Below are 18001 nucleotides of genomic sequence, written 5' to 3'. Positions count from 1 at the left end.
TACACAGTAGAGATCTGCGCGGGACTACTCCCGCCTGCTCCTGCAAGGTTTTCCCCCCTGTATATTTAGCCTTTGTTCACCCGCTGCCTGACCGCCCCGTTTACTACCCAACTGGACCATTCCTGCTAAATTTAGATTTGGTTTCCAAAGTCTCACGTTTAAATTGAGTACTACCAAAAAGAGAGATAACAGTTAAAACTGTAAGTTGTGCAAGGATTGTTGGCTATAAGTAGGCCCCCACGGAATTTGTGTGCGCAGAATTACAGATTTCCGCAGATTTTTAGCCCAACATTACACACAGTATATGTGTAAATTTATATTAATTCAGTTTTTAAATTAATTTCATTATAAGTATTGACAAATATTAAAATATTATTATGATTTTTTAACAATACGTAATACAAAAAGTATTATTTTCTGTCTTTTAGTAGATATATTATATGAGAGATTTAGTTTGTTTACCAAATAAAGTGGATCTAAATGGGTTTGCATTGTAAACATAAAATAAAAGTTAAAAAGTTATTATTTTTTATTAAATATAATACGTTTTTAGTTATGATAGTCCCAAAATTATTCAGCTTAAATTTACTGATTTTAACAAAACTTTCTGCAGAAATAGCAAAAAATGTCAGCAGATTCTGTCTGGCCCCATCTATATGTCAGTTTTGTTTGCCCCTTTGTGATGAGACATGAGTACCGCCTTAAACCTGAGGTTACCTTCAGTCTTGTGACAACAAAAGGGTAAAACTATGAGGTGGTATCACATCATGGAAAGGGTAAGGTTTTTGTGTCTATGATGCATGAAAAAGACTTGCCTGACGTGGGTTTACCAAGTGTGCCGCAAGCCTACGTTTGAGTGAAGGTTTCGGCCGTTAGATCGCCCCCTGGGGGCTGGCTGCAGTACAAGTCATAAAGCCCGCCTCCTCCGTGTTAATGAAGGAGACTTGAGCCCAAATAAAAAAAAATATTACACTTGCAATAAAATGTCCCGAAAGATAGTTCTGGTGGATTAAGGCACTGGTTATTGTGCTGAAATAGGTGCAGATCTTCATTTTTGTAAACAGTTTGTTTTTAGCAGTAATTTAATGCTGGGCGTGTCATCGTGATTGACAGCTGTGATTGACAGTTTCTCAAAGCGCGGCGTCTGAGCTTCGGCAGGAGACTGAAGTAGACTGAAATGTTATTATTCGATTTCTGTGTTATTTTACCATGACAAAATGAGTTCAGCAGTAAACTATAGTTTCTGACATACATGATCCTGGTGGAACACTGTTTATTCGCTAAGTTCAGGGCTTTTTTCGGGCTTTATTAGTTTGCTGATACACGCCTAGCCACCCAGATAGCAAAACACAGTTCCGGCTAGATTCTCGCCTGCCGGAGACTTATCCCTTAGAGCTCAGACTGACTAACGTTACCTCTGCTGGACCTACTCCGGATGCCTGGACTCACTACCCAATTCCAGCTCGAGTCAATCGAGCCAGATGCGGCAGCCGAGCGAGCAGGCGCTGCCGCATGCGAGCCGGAATCAGCCCGCGACGCCGCGAGTAAGTTATGCGCTGCGGCCCGGAGCTGGCGCGATTGAATATATAAAACCCTCATATTTGTTAACGTTATTACATCCATTTGTGTTGATATGACAGCAAACGCATGCTGAGAAGTTCGGGGGGCGTAGTTGATTTTACATAAAGCGTTTGATTGGAAGCTCGACTCTGCTCATTTTCGCGGCTCCTCCTCTGGCTCCATCAGACAATCCTTCTGCGCATGTCTGGCTCCAATTTCAGCAGTCTTTTGCGACAGTTTGTGCCCGTCAAGCAGGCGTTTTGCCCTCAAGGCGTTCAATGGGAAAAAGGGCTGTCGCGTCGTCCATATTTTTTACAGTCATTGGGGTTTACTAACAGTAAACTGACCATTTTCTGATGCAAGCTGAAGGACAGCGCATCTTCACTTTGCTCTCCCATGTTGGTAAACCCGCTCTGAGGATCATTATGCAGATGATGCACGCACAGAAAAAAAGCACATGCAGAAAGCACAGGTCCATGCGTTCATCATGTGTAACAGTTGTGAGCCCTGGCTTAACCGGTGCACAATCAGAATGAGGAAGCCACAGATAAGCTGTTCTGAAATAACGTCGGAACTCGGGAGTGCTGTATTGTTAGACCGGCTGCTCCTATTCATATCACACCAAGTTACTGTCCGCTTCCAGGTTTTTTCCAGGTATTCCGTGCTGCAAGAAATCTGGTCTGATCTCACGGCTCCTGCAGTAGCCTACAGCCGTGGGAATGCAGACCTCTACTACACAGCATAATGGGCATATTTCTGACATGAAATCTGTGGACATTTTCTACTTAGTGGTCAAAATAGCATTGAAATGAGTTTAAAGGACAGGAACAAACGTTTAGTATATACAGTTGAAGTCAGAATTTTTAGCCCCTCTTTAATTTTTTTTTATTCTGTTTTAAATATTTTGTAAATGACGTTTAACAGAGCAAGGAAATTTTCACAGTATGCCTGATAATATTTTTTCTTCTGGAGAAAGTCTTATTTGGTTTATTTCGGCTAGAATAAAAGCAGTTTTTAATTTTTAAAAAACTTTTTTAAGGTCAAAATTATTAGCCCCTTTTAAGCTATATATTTTTTTCGATTGTCTACAGAACAAACCATCATTATACAATAACTTGCCAAATTACCCTAACCTGCCTAGTGAACCTAATTAACCTAGTTAAGCCTTTAAATGTCACTTTAAGCTGTATAGAAGTGTCTTGTAAAATATTATTTACTGTCATCATGGCAAAGATAAAATAAATCAGTTATTAGAAAGGAGTTATTAAAACTATTATGTTTAGAAATGTGTTGGAAAAATCTTCTCTCCGTTAAACAGAAATCTGGGAAAAAAGTAAACAGGGGGCTAATAATTCAGGGGGCTAATAACTCAGAGGGCTAATAATTCTGACTTCAACTGTATTTGTTTTTAAATAAATCATTTCCAGTGAGGAACAAGGCTACCAAAGTTTGCACTGTACCATTAAAACAGGGGTATCAGGTCACACTACAGAAGCTGATGCAGATATTTCCTTTTAGTGCTAAGAATTACAGCCCTATTCCCTATCCCCGGAGCCAACCACACCATCAAAAAAATCCATATGGTTGGAATATATAGAACTATGACGTCCAACTCACTCACAACCAAGTCCAATATTGCTTTCCAGCGCAATAAAACCATCCGCATGTTAATAATAACTTAACGTTTTCCATAAAGTGCATCTTGCATTTGCCTAAATAAGCAAGGTGCGTTTTCCTGAACTGAAATCGAGCACAAATGTGCATTAGCAGTATTAGATTTTTTAACTGGCTGAATGCCAACTTCCGTTTGGCCGAATAACGGGATGAAAGAGAGCTACAGATCCAGCGTCCCCCGACTGAAGCCCACGTGAGCACCCGCGGCCCTGACAGAACCAGTGTGAGTTAACGTTAATTGCACAGGCAATCAATAGAGCCCATCCGTTAGGCTCCGGTGTCCTGATAATGAGCATCTAACGTAATTAGACCCCCTCTTGAATCAATCGGGGGGCCGGCAGACACGCTTCTGATGAACTGCTGTTTAGGCTTATGCACTTATGGAGGCCGTCCAACCCTCGCGTTATAAATAAACACATCAATCCACGTCTGCCACCTTAATGAATATGACAGAGCAAACAAACAGTGATTACTGGACGGGAACTTATTTTGTCAGGCCTCTGTTGATTAGATGCAATCAGTGGCCCCCGTAGGCACCAGCCTGTGTGTGTCTTCAAGAGGTCACTCAAGATCATGCGCTATAGTCAAATATATGGGAGGATAATTTGATGAGGATCGCTGACTTACTGCATAAGCAAAGAATTATGTCAAAACAATGTGAATTTGCATTAATTGCTTGCTAAAGGTGCAGTCACATCAACCAAATTTCGTTTGTCAATTTTATAGCCAGAGTGACACGGTGGCTCAGTGGTTAGCACCTTCACCTCATAGCAAAAAGGTCGCTGGTTTGAGTACCGGCTGGGTCAGTTTGCATTTCTTTGTGGAGTTTGCATGTTCTCCCCATGTTTGCGTGGGTTTCCTGCTGCGGTTTCCCACACAGTCAAAAGACATGCACTATAGGTGAATTGAATCAACTAAATTGGCCGTAGCGTATGAGAGTGTATGGATGTTTCCCAGTACTGGATTGGAGCTGGAAGGGCGTCCGCTATGTAAAACATATGCTGGATAAGTTGGCGGATCATTCCTCTGTGGCGACTCCTGATGTATAAAGGGACTAAGCTAAATGAATGAATGAATAAATGGATTTCTATTTAAAAATCTGGCAACGTGATCACACCCAGGTTCAATTCAATTTTAGTACTAACAGATTAATAATACAGTAATAGATAATTTTCTACTTTATTAATAGTTTTTATTTTATTAGTAGATATGTCTGTATAGTTGTGATTTTTATTGTTCTATTTTAATCTTAATTTAAAGCAAAAGAAAATGAAATTCAACGTTTGAAATTATATAGATTTCAGTTTTTAAAATCTGGCAACATGATTGCACCCAGGGTCATTTTTATTTCAGTACTAACTAAATACTAGATTTATTTATTATTATTATTATTAGTTTTTATTTCATTAGTAATTCTATTTTCAAAGTTGTAATTATTATTGATTTATCAGCAAGGAAAATGAACAAAACTAGCTGAAGAAAAATACTATAGTTTCTAGACAAGAACAGAGCCAGACTTAAATGTAAAACTACAATAGATTCTATGCATTAAACTGTATAATTAATAAAAATTTTTTTAAAGTTTAATTTTTATCAGCATTAAATTACTGGTGATGCGGTGGCGCAGTAGGTAGAGCTGTCTCCTCACAGCAAGAAGGTCGCTGGTTCCAGCCTCGGCTGGGTCAGATGGAGTTTTTGTGTGGAGTTTGCATGTTTTCCCTGCGTTCGCGTGGGTTTCGTCTGGGTGCTGTATACTGTAGGTGAATTGGGTAAGCTAAATTGTCCCTAGTGTATGAGTGTGAATGAGTGTGTACGGATGTTTCCCTGAGATGGGTTGCAGCTGGAAGGGCATCCGCTGCGTGAAACATGTGCTAGATAAGTTGGCAGTTCATTCCGCTGTGGCGATCCCGGATTAATAAAGGGACTAAGCCGAAAAGAAAATGAATCAATTAATTAAATTACTAATAAATTATATATATATATATATAATTATAAATTATAAATATATATTTTTTTTTATATAAAGTATACTAATCATTCATGTAAGGCCAGGAATGTGTAAACAACAGGTGTCACACTGACTATAAGCCAATATTTTTATAACGAATGATTACAAAGCCAAAACTGAATATTGGCAAAATCAGATGAAGGAATGACATGTCAATTGAAATGCTGGGATTTCTTTAAACTTGAGTATAGAATGCCTCTGAGTGAAGTTATTCAAGTGTGTATTATTGGAGTGCGGTGTGGTTTGTTCATGAGTGTGTGTCTTGCTGCGTGGCTGGGCTGTGAGTGAGGTGCAGTGACTGGTGGACTTGTAATTATCTGGCACTGTGAATCCTGACTGCTGGGCTTCTTAATTACGGAGTGAAGTGGGCTGAGACTCCACACTGCGGTAGAAGACCTTCCCGCCAGCGAGCCATGCAGAGCACTGTCCATTAACCCTCACTCCGGCACTGCGCAAAGACGAAACACACGCCAAACCTTGATGATGTTACTGGACTATTCAGACTGTCAAAACAAACACTGCGAAATTTTCACTTGTGTATTTTATGCAGTAGTTTGTCTACTGTACAGTTCTTCCACGGGCAACAGATACTGTAACTTAATCGACAAAACCAGGTTTCAGAAACATTTGTGTAGAATTATTTTCTTTGATAATACCATGAACAAAGATAAAATGTTCTTTATTGTCATTTTCGTGTTTCAGGCTGCAGGATAAAGCTGCCGACACCATTGAGTCCCTCCATAAGGCTGGCATTAAAGTTTGGGTTCTGACAGGAGACAAAATGGAGACGGCGGCAGCCACATGCTACGCTAGCAAGTTGTTCCATCGCAATACACAAATCCTGGAACTGACGACCAAGCGGACAGAAGAGCAAAGTCTCCACGATGTGCTGTTCGACCTGAGCAGGACCGTTCTGAGGCAACACGGCAGCATGACCAGAGACACTTTCTCAGGGTGGGTCTGCAGAAAAATTGGAACACATATAACTGTATATATATATACAGTTCAGTCAAGCCAAAATTATTCAAATTCTGACTTGAAGTTTTTATTCAAATGTAAATAAAATCTAAGGATTTTTGTCCACAATGATGCCAATTGATCATCATCTTATTATCTTATGAGAGAAGGCTGTGTCAATTTCTGTCAAAAAACAAACAAACTATTTGCTGGTTGAATAAAATAACTTTAAGTCAGAATTTGCCGGGGGTAGGAATCATTTTGAGCTTTACTGTATACACTTCAAGGTTTTTAAAGTTTTTAATTTTTACATTGGTTTTTATTTTGATACTATTTTTAAATCTTTAAAAATAGTCTTTATTTAAGTTTTAATTGAGTCTTTATTTATTTATTTTCTGTTTTAGTTTTAGCTTCTTGAGTTAACAGAACACTTCTAGTGTCGACCAGAGCAAACGTTAGTGTTTGCACAGCTTACATTAACTCTTGTGCAAACCTCTTAGTAATAAATGAAAAATAATATATAAAATAAAATATTTTTTATTATTTAATTTAATTAATTAATTAATTAATTAATTTTTTAAAAATAAGAATAGTAAGATAGATCTTAGTTAGATTTTTTTACTTATATAATAATCTTATTTCAAAAGGAAAATGAAGGTTATTTTTGCTTACCCCATTGGCAGTTTATTTTGCCATATTATTTCTGAAAACGAGACAATATTTTTTGCTTGTCTAGAAAATTATTCTTGATTTAAGAATTTTTAGATATTTGGACTAGAAACAAGACAAAAAATCTAAATAAGAAAAGCATTTGATTTGCAGCGCAAAACCACCACAGAAATTCAGCTTGAGCAAATAAAAGTAAGAATTGTGAAGACTTCAGACAAACTTCTTTATATTAAAGATTGTGTATGTAGTTAAACATGCCTCATTTACATTATTTGGCAACTGAAGAAATGTTTTATGTTTATATAGAAAATATGATTTTGTCTGTACAAATAAATCTACAGATGTTTCCCTGTTTTCTACCACAGAATCAGTGCTTATTAATGTTAAAAGAGAATATTATTTTCTATTATTATTATTTTTTTTCATTTAATTTGTTCAGTAAACTGTTGTTAATTAAATTTTACATTTTTTGTTTAGTTAAAGAAAATGTTTTTGGCCAATAGTTTTGGTTTTACACACTGAGACTCTTACACTTGTACATGCTTCTACAGGCTCTCCGGTGATTACCAGGACTATGGTCTGATCATAGATGGAGCGACACTGTCAGCTGTGCTAAAGCCGACACAGGACGCAACCAGCAATAGTGGAAACTATAAGGAGATTTTCCTGGAGATCTGCAGGAACTGCAGCGCTGTACTCTGCTGTCGCATGGCACCTTTACAAAAAGCACAGGTGATGCAGCACTACAGTCAGATCACTCAGGACTCTGTGAAGACTAGAATATTAGAGTATAAGAATAGCACTAAAATACAATTACGAATGAGACTTGATGATTTAATATTTATACATTTAATGTTTGATCATTTAGTTGACTAAAAGTACAGCAACTTTGTTGGAAAATAGTTTACTGGAATTAAATTACCAGTACATTGTCTGTAAATATACAGATACAAAATAATTTGCATTATAAAAATCAAGAACAGAAACTACAGCAATGGACACTCTGTAAAATTTCAATATTGACAAATACATTTAAATGTAAAATTTCCTAAATTAGCATTTTATATGTGTGTGGAACATTTAAATTACAATGATTCCTTTGGCATATTGTGTGTTTTTTTTTTTTTTTTTGGTTTGTTTGTTTTTTGACCAAATTATATTACATTAATAAACACTTTGCTTAACACTAATTTTAGGCTTAAAGGGTTTTAAAAAATTCCAATTCTGTCACCATTTAGTCACCTTTCATTTGTCACAAACTTGTTTGGAAACCACTGACATCCATATTGCAGTATTTGCTTTTTTTCCTACCATGGAAGTCATTGGTTTTTGGTAAGCCCACATGAAATCATTGAGTCTATCTATTTACTTGTGTAAATGTGGGTACATTTATGTTTATTCAGTTTTTGAATTAATTTGAGTAATGTTATTGACCAATATAAATGTGTTAATTTGATTTATTTACAATGCAGTTTGTAAAGTAATATTTTCTGTCGTTTAGTAGATATATTATATGAGAGACTTGCTTTGTTTACCAACTAAGTGGATCTAATTAGATTTGCATTGTAAACCTTAAATAAAGATTTAAAAAGGTATTATTTTTAAAATTTAATTTACGATAAAAGTTTTGATAGTTCTAAAATAATTCTGCATAAATCCGCAGATTTTTTTTTTACAAAATTCTCTGCAGAAATAGCAAAAAATGTCCACAGATTCTGTCTGGCCCTAGTTATTGGTTTCTACACAATGAGGATGTGTAAAACTAAATTTTTGGGCTTTGTTTAGTAAAGTTACCTCTAAAAGTAATATATTACAGTCTTAATCTTTAAAATGACTTACTTTTTAAAGTAACTAATTAATTTTTAAATGTGACATAAGATTGCAACTCATTCATTCATTTTCTTTTGGGCTTAGACCCCTGTATTAATCAGGGGTTGCCACAGCGGAATAAATCCACACGAACACAGGGAGAACACGCAAACTCGCACAGAAATGCCAACTGACCAAGCCGAGGCTTGAACCAGAGACCTTCTTGCTGTGAGGTGATTGTGCTACCCACTGCGCCACCATAACACTCAAGGATTGTAATACATTACTTTTCACTTTACCCAACAGTGTTTTTGAGTGAACTATAAGTGCATGCACTTAATAAGTAGGCAGGTGCAAGTAGTAATATTGTGGTGCGCTGCTCCTGTAATTTGCACAATAAAGAGTCAGAAGAGAGACAGTGTTTATATGACATGTAAATACCTCATTAACTAGTTGTTCGCTTTGCTTTCATATGCACTCACTGCGTATCATTAACACACATATCATAATGACTCTGTAGTAATAAGTGAACTGTATGAGAAGAGATAACTACTTAATCTATGTAAACATACTTTTAGCATAAGCAATATTTAGCAGCTGTTTTAGTCATCTCCATTGTGAGCTCCAGTGATTGAGTAATTTAGGGTTTGGGTGTGGACTGTATTCGGGAACATTTTGTCCCCACAGTGATGATAAACACACACACACAAACACACACACACACACACACACACACACACACACACACACACACACACACACACACACACACACGCACACACACAAACACAAAGCCACCTGCCAGGGAAGGTTGTCCTCATTCGCTTATTGTACTCTCTCAACGTGTGCGATTCTCAGCACAGCACAATCAGAACAGACCCTGCTCTCTTTCTCTTTCTCGTTTACTGCGTGCTAAACCTGTCAGTCACTCTCTGGGCTGCTGGGAAAAGTGGACTCTGTAAAGCCAAGAAGAGACAGAACTCAGCATTACAAGACAATTACTGGCATCAAACGTACACCTAAATCCTGTGTACTAAATCACATGTGCTAAACGACAAACTGATGTATGACTTGCTTTATATATCAAGTGCATTAGTGACACTTTTTAAAGAATGATGGTAAAATGGTGGATATACAGATATGGAAGAAAATAAGAGAAATAAGTTCTCACTTTCTTTGAATCTATAAGGTATGGGTTTGAGTAAGGGGGCAGCATGGTGGCTCAGTGGTTAGCATCTTCGCCTCACAATAAGAAGATTGCTGGTTCGAGTCTCAGCTGGGCCAGTTGGCATTCCTATGTGGAGTTTGCATGTTCTCCACGTGTTTGCGTGGGATTCCTCCAGGTGCTCTAGTTTCCCTCACAGTCCAAAGACATTCAATATAGGTGAATTGGGTGAACTGAATTGGCCGTAGTGGATGAGTGTGTGTGTATGACTGTCAAGCTCTGACAAAGTCCCATACATCAATAGTCTTTTCTGATCTTTCCTTTAACAAACGGCTGATGAATCCCCCATTGTAAGCATGTAGATTGCTGAAGCACTCATCAGAAAAATAATGGGAACACAGCACAAGGCTGGGGCTATAATGCTGAGGTATTTTCGCAAAAATAACCATCAACCACTGGCTCTTCATAGCCTCATCTTTGGGTAGGGAAAATACTGTACGCTAACTTTCCCTCACACTTCAGAGCACAGTATCTTCACGACATGATTCAGCCAGGATCTGCGACAGTGTTTGTCTTCCTCTTTTTCTTTCTACAGTGTTTTTGGGCGGAACCGAGGGTTCAATTTTCCTGGGTCTTTGCATGCAACAAATTGGCGGGGCTTGAGTTCTGTATCGATGTCACGCCGACATCGCTAAAAATGAGTTGCAATGATGATTCATTGGAACTACTCCGAGTCGACTCTTTTATAGATGAATCAATTGTTTTAAACACGGCGCACTTTCAGATTTAAACTTCACCTGGATATTCAACTTCACTTAAAGCTGTCTTACGGTCATTTTCAAAAACTCATAATAGGGGCTCGTTAACAGTAGTTCACAAAATAAAATAAATATTTCATTTCATTCTGCTTGTTGAATTTAAGTGAATTACAGTGCATCTACAAGCCAACTAATTCTCATTAGATTATAAGTAGACTTTTAGGTTGGGGCTAGGGTTAGAGTTAGTGCAAGTTGACATGTATTGTCAGTTAAATGTCTGTTCAAGGAGCAGCATCAACCGATATAAAGCAGACAGTCTACTAATACACAAATGGACCAGCAAAGTAAAGCGTTACAAATTATTTAAACAAAAAGTTAAACATGTTGCTCCAACGTACGTACATACAATCGATTATCAACCTCAAAACTCACAACAGGTCTGCCTTTATAGGTTTACCAGTTATTAACAACAAACAAGGGGAGACACCGTGGCTCAATGGTTAGCACTGTTGTCTCACAGAAGGTCGCTGGTTTGGGTCCCGGCTGGGTCAGTTGGCATTTCTATGTGGAGTTTGAATATTTTCCCTGTGTTTGCATGGGTTTCCTCCAGGTGCTCCGGTTTCCCCCACAATCCAAACACAGCCGCTATAGGAAAATTGAATAAACTAAATTAGCCATAGTGTGTGTGTGTGAATGAGTGTGTATGGATGTTGCCCAGTATTAGGCTGCAGCTGGAAGGGCATCTGCTATGTAAAAAAATGCCAGAATAATTGTAGGTTCATTCTGCTGTGGCCCCTGATGAATAAATGGACTAAGTTGAAGGAAAATGAATGCATAAACAACAAACAAATGTTTCCCTTTGAAATAAATGGATGAGTTTTTTCCTCTTGCGCTCTCCGTTATCCTGTCACCTCAGTCACACTCAGCCAGAAAGCCTGATTAATCATCTAATCTCTCTGTTGTTCTGCTTTGACCTGTAGAAATGAAACTGTTCTTTCAGATTGTTAAGCTGATAAAAGCATCAAAAGAGCACCCCATCACCCTGGCCATCGGGGACGGAGCCAATGACGTCAGCATGATTCTGGAAGCTCACGTGGGCATAGGTGATTTTTAGGAACGCACACAAAACCAAATAATTTTAGGAGTTATTACTTCTCTCCAATAATGTTGCCAAGATTAGTGATATTAATTAGTACTAAAATATTTGAAATAATACAATATAGCTTTTTGGAATATTGATACCTGAATTTATTTAGAATTTTCCACTGTGAACTCCATGAGTACAGTTTAACTATCAAGGACAATACATGATAAACAACTCAATACTTTGGCTAATTGTTGACAGCGCAAGTTAAAATTTGAACAGCTGAACTAGTACTATAAAAAAATGTAACATTGATTCATGCTTGAGGTTCGATCCCTGGCAAATAAAAAAATGAAAAACATGCAAAAAAAATTTGACAAATTTTATAAATGCTGTTGTAATATTTCCTTGTGCTATCGAAAATGGTATTGAGTATCGATATATATATATATATATATATATATATATATATATATATATATATATATATATATATATATATATATATATATATATATATATATCGATATGCAAAAAAAAAAAATTTTTTTTTCTTTTTTTTGCGGTATTGAGTGAAGTTAGAAATTAAGTATTGTGATAACACTAATCTCTGCAGTTACAAAATTATTAGCACTGTAAAAATCTTATTAATTTAAAAATATTTCCTAAGTGATGGCGATAATGTTATTTTTGTAACACATTTTTAAACCTAATAATTAATTATAATATTTATAATATTTATATTAATTTTATTATACTAATTAATAGTTTTAATAATTAGTTTTTCTAATCTTTTTTGTCTTTGTCAAGTCATCGGACACTGTGGTTTGTTCTGTAGCCAACTGAAGTAAACATCACTTACACTGTAAAAACCTGCCCTGTAAATGAACAGTAAAATACAGGCAGCTGGTGTGTTATTTTACAGTACGTTACTGTAACTGCCCTTTTACAATATGTTTCTGTAAAAATACATGGACTGAATAAATAATCAAGTGAACTTATTTCATTTACTGAAATTGACTGCCTCAAATTGGCCAACTGCTGTTTGAGTTCATGAAGTATTAATTGTAATGTGTAATATATGCCTAATATTACTGATAATATGCAGAATAACATTAGAGTTTCTCTGATCATCTTTGAATTAAACTCAGGCTCTACTTTCCTCCCACATAAAATGGACGTTAGAAATTTGACTAAGGTTTTACTGTTTTTTTCCTTGATTTTACAATAAACTACTGGCAGTTGTGGTTGCCAGATAATCTTCAGTTTAAAAAAAAACAATAATGTTTTAGTTTAAAAATGTATTTAACTGTAAATCTAGATTTCTTTACAGCAATTGTTTACGGTATAGGTTTCATTTTTTTACAGTAAAGATTAAAAATTTCACAGGAATTTCACAATCATTTAATCTTCAAATGTATATTTAACAGCGACGTCAATAATGTCTTCCATGCAGTTACTGTTTTTCTTTTTTCTGCCTCTAGGTATCATGGGTAAAGAGGGACGTCAGGCGGCTCGTAACAGCGACTATGCAATTACCAAGTTCAAACACCTGAAGAAGATGCTGCTGGTTCATGGACACTACTATTACATCAGAATCGCTGAGCTGGTCCAGTATTTCTTCTATAAGGTGAACCCAAACACTCACAATACAACATACTTCTCCCTACACATATGATGCTTTGTGTAAATTATAGGAGTAAATCTTTAACAAAATTTTATCAATATACAATCAGATGACCAATTACTCTAATTAACATAGTCAAGCTCTTAAATTGCACTTTAAGCTGAATACTAGTATCTTGAAAAATATCTTGAAAAATATGATGTGCTGTCATCATGGCAAAGATAAAATAAATTAGTTATTAAAACTATTATCTTTAGAAATGTGTTGAAAAATCATCTTATTGACACTTTTTAATGATTCTATTAATTCTGATTTTAACTGTATGTTTGTGATACTAGGCAAGGCAAGGCAAGTATATTTATATAGCACATTTCATACACAATGGTAATTCAAAGTGCTTTACATAAACAGGAATAAAAGAAACAAGTATAAGAAAAGAATTACAACAGAATAAAATTGTGAAAAGCAGATTAAAATGTGTTTAACATGTTTTAAAGGAATAAAAAAAGAAAAGAAAGACATATTAGTGTGATCTGTCAGACGTAGCACAGTGCTCATTCAGTAGTAAGGCACAGCTAAACAGTTGGAGCACATCTGATCACCTGATGATTTCTGAAAGCTAGTTCCAGCAGGCGTAGTAGCTGAAAGCAGATTCACAGTGTTTTGATCGAACTCTCGAGAAGTCTAATTTACTTGATCCTAATGATCTGAGTGATCCGTTAGGTTTGCATTTAGTGAGCATATCTGCAATGTATTGAGGTCTTAGGCCACTTAGTGATTTCTAGGCAAGTAATAATACTTTAAAATTTATTCTGAATGTAACTGGGAGGAAGAATGGAGAGTCCATTAGAGTAATCCACCCTGCTGGTGATAAAAGCATGAACAACTTTCTCAAAAGTCCTCACTGGAAACAAAGCATCTAATTATTGTGATGTTTTTGAGATGATAGTATGCTGATTTAGTGACGAATTCAGATCTGACGCTAGAATCACACCAAGATTCTTGACCTTATTTTTTTGTTGTTTGACCTATAAAGCCAAGGCAAACATTTACTTTGAGAACCTCATCTCTGTTCCCAAACGCAATGACTTCAGTTTTCACTTTGTTTTACTGAAGAAGGTTAGGGTGAAGACTGAAGAAAGAGGGTGTCAATGGGGCTGTAGTCATTAGACAATAAGACTAAGACATTATTATATTAATACATTACTATACTGTCACTATTTTCAAGACAAAAAAAAAAAGCCAAACGTACCTCTTCCTCAGTTTCACAATGCAAATAGATTATTTGTAGCACCATCTTCATTTGTTTCATTTCTATTGAATGAAAGTTCCCCAAAACAGAAAAGCGGCCCCTAATTTAAAACGTATAGCAGGCACATGTGGAAAAAAAGAAAAACACAAAATAAAAAATTACTATTATCTAAAACAAAACTGCTGATCGCTAGCTGAAGCTGACACAACACAAACTGCTTGTAAACACAGGAGTAAGTGTGCTCATGTGTACGGATGCTACTTTTTTTCTCCCAGGAGCTCTGACTAAACCACCAAACAGTCTTGTTGAACTCGCAGCTCTATTTATAGCCAACAGAATTCACAAACACCCTGAAGAGTTGTGTTGATCAGGTACTGAGGGTCTGTTCTCTCTCCGCAGAACGTCTGCTTCATCTTCCCTCAGTTTCTCTATCAGTTCTTCTGTGGCTTCTCTCAGCAGGTAAACACACACACACACGCACGCACGCACACGCACACACACACACACACACACACACACACACACACACACACACACACACACACACACACACACACACACACACACACACACCTCAAAATGCCAATCAAACAGACTGCTCTGTGTTTCCTTAATTGTGTGCAGAATGTTAGTAGTATGAATGATGTTAATTAAAAGAGAAAGTTATGAGTAAAACCCAATAAGTTCTGAAAACACATAGGGGAAATGTTTATATGTACTGTATATGCTTTAGTAATTACACCTCATAAATGATTCTTTTGAGCTGTAACTTATTGGTGATTCTATTACAGATATAAAAACAAACTTTCTGAGATGATTCCATTGGTGAATCAAAACATTATGAGGTGCAATCTGTGTAGTGATTCATGAATAGTTGTGTCTTCTGAGATTATATTATTGTTTAGTGAGTCAAAACACTAGATGCAACTTTTGTTGGTGGATTCATGAAAACATGAGTCCTTTAGAGATGATTCCTTCTATGTGAATCAAACAAATTATGTGGTGGAACTTTTGTAGGTGGATTCTTGAACAAATGAGTCCTTTTGAGATGATTCCTTTTTTTGTGAATCAAAAAATTATATGGTGGAACTTTTGTAGGTGGATTCATGAATAAACAAGTGTTTTAAGAGGATTGCTTTTCTGTGAATCAAAACATTATGAGGTGCAACTTTTGTAGGGGGATTTATGAACAAATGAGTCTTTTTGAGAGGATTCTTTTTTGTAAATGAAAACATTATGAGGTGTAACTTGTAGGTGGATTCATGAACAAATGAATCTTTTACGATTATTATTTTTTGTGAGTTAAAACATTTTGAGGTGCAGCATCAAATTAGTTTTTTAGAATGTTTTTTTCTGTGTGAATCAAAGAATTTTGAGGTGCAGCCTGTGTTGATTCATAAACAAAACAAGTCTTTTGATATGATTTTTTGTGTGAATTTTTTGTGTGACATTATGAGGTGCTAACGGTAGGTTGATTAATGAACAAATTAGCCTTTTGAGATTTTTTTTTCTTTTTTTTGTGAATCAAACATAAGGTGCAACTTGTGTAGGTCAGTTCTTGAACAAATGAGTTTTTTAAATGTTTAGTTGTTTTGTAAATCAAAATATAATGCAATGCAACCTGTGTAGGTTGATTATTAACAATATAATTTATTAGGATGATTATTTTTTCTTAATCAAAACATTATGACAGGCAGCATCAAATGTGTCTTTTAAGATAATTCTTTTTCTGTGAATCAAAAATTGTAAGTTACAACCCATGTAGGTGGATTAATGAACAAATGAGTCTTTGAATATGAATTTTATTTTTTATTTTTTTGTGAATCAAAACATTATGAGGCGCTAACTGTTTAAGTTAGTAAATGAACAAATGAGACCTTGGATGTTATTTTTTTTGTGATTCAAATCATTATGGGATAACAAAACAAGTCTTTAAATATTATTTTTTTGTGTGTGAACCAAAACATTATGAGATGCTAACTGTAGGTTGATGCATAAACAAAACGAGTCTTTGGATATGATTCTTTTTTGTGAATCAAAATATTATGAGGCGCTTTCTGTGTAGGTTGATTCATAAACAAAACGAGTCTGGAAATGATTCTTTTTTGTGAATCAAAACATTATGAGTCGCTAACTGTGTAGGTGGATTCATGAACGAAACGAGTTTTTGGATATGATTCTTTTTTGTGAATCAAAACATTATGAGATGCTAACTGTATGTTGATGCATAAACAAAACGAGTCTTTGGATATGATTCTTTTTTGTGAATCAAAACATGAGGTGCTTACTGTCTAGGTTGATTCATAAACAAAACAGGTCTTTAGATATGATTTTTTTTGTGAATCAAAACATTATGAGGTGCTTACTGTGTAAGTTGATTCATAAACAAAACGAGTCTTTCGATATGTTTCTTTTTTGTTATTCAAAATATTATGAGGCGCTTACTGTGTAGGTTGATTCATAAACTAAATGAGTCTTTGGATATGATTCTTTTTTGTGAATCAAAACATTATGAGGTGCTATCCGTGTCTGTTGATTCATAAACAAAAGGAGTCTATGTATATGATTCTTTTTTGTGAATCAAAACATTGAGGCGCTTACTCTCTACGTTGATTCATTAACAAAACAGGTCTTTAGATATGATTCTTCTTTTGTGAATCAAAACATTATGAGGCACTAACTGTGTAGGTTAATTAAAAATTCATATTTTAAAGTGTGTGTAATAAACTTATTTTTACAGTGTAATTACTGGGTTATATAGAATAACTATTACTGTACAAATGCAGTTAAGTCATAGGGTTAAGAATAGTACCAAATTATTACTTTATGTAATGACTGAATCAGGACTGTAAAATAAAGTGCTGAACTGTATATTTAGTTGTACTTGAACTTGTATTTTTATATCAGTAACAATGTGAACCATGTTGAATTGTTTTGTCCCTCTGCAGCCACTGTACGACACAGCATATCTGACCCTATACAATATCAGCTTTACGTCTCTGCCCATCCTGCTGTACAGTCTGATGGAGCAGCACATCAACATGGACATCCTGAAACGGGACCCCTCTCTCTACAGGTGAGCAGCATTTTAAGTCTCGTTTGTGGATGTGTGAAGCATCTCATCACATGTACATGGGAGGTATTTTGGAGCTGCACGTTCATTTCTATTTCTGGGTTGCTCTTTGAGACCAACTGATAAATCCCTGTCTACGTGCGGCTATTTATACCAACCTTGGCCTCCTTTTTTGCATGAGTGTTGGCTTGCTGGGATTCGGTATGCAGAGAGATTCGTTATGCCTAAGAGAATTATTGTCAGAGATAGACATCAAAAAATAAAATCAAAAAAGTTTATTCTATTTTATTTTATTTCAGTGTAGTTTAGATTAGCTTAGGTTTCTGCTAAGCCCAATTGCTTTATTTTTTTATTATTTACTTAAA

General features: G+C 35.8%; 1 protein-coding gene across 9 annotated transcripts in view; it reads left to right on the top strand.

Moving 5' to 3' along the window:
* atp11a (ATPase phospholipid transporting 11A) overlaps nt 1–18001 on the top strand; it is a 137018-nt gene that overhangs the window by 86907 nt on the left and 32110 nt on the right. For all 9 annotated transcript variants that reach the window (XR_012408021.1, XR_012408019.1, XM_073954285.1 and 6 more), the window contains exons 19-24: nt 5945–6196; nt 7420–7600; nt 11601–11703; nt 13169–13314; nt 14963–15022; nt 17512–17639. Coding sequence is in view for 7 of the 9 variants with exons in the window: in XM_073954285.1 (XP_073810386.1) it covers nt 5945–6196; nt 7420–7600; nt 11601–11703; nt 13169–13314; nt 14963–15022; nt 17512–17639 (870 nt within the window). In the remaining 2 variants the exon portion in view is untranslated. The remainder of the gene's footprint in view (nt 1–5944; nt 6197–7419; nt 7601–11600; nt 11704–13168; nt 13315–14962; nt 15023–17511; nt 17640–18001) is intronic.

Source organism: Danio rerio, chromosome 1 (genome assembly GCF_049306965.1).
Source record: "Danio rerio strain Tuebingen ecotype United States chromosome 1, GRCz12tu, whole genome shotgun sequence".
In the NCBI taxonomy this organism is placed as follows: Eukaryota; Metazoa; Chordata; class Actinopteri; order Cypriniformes; family Danionidae; genus Danio; species Danio rerio.
The sequence above is the reverse complement of the archived record's forward strand: the minus strand, read 5'-3'. Positions and strand labels throughout refer to the sequence as shown.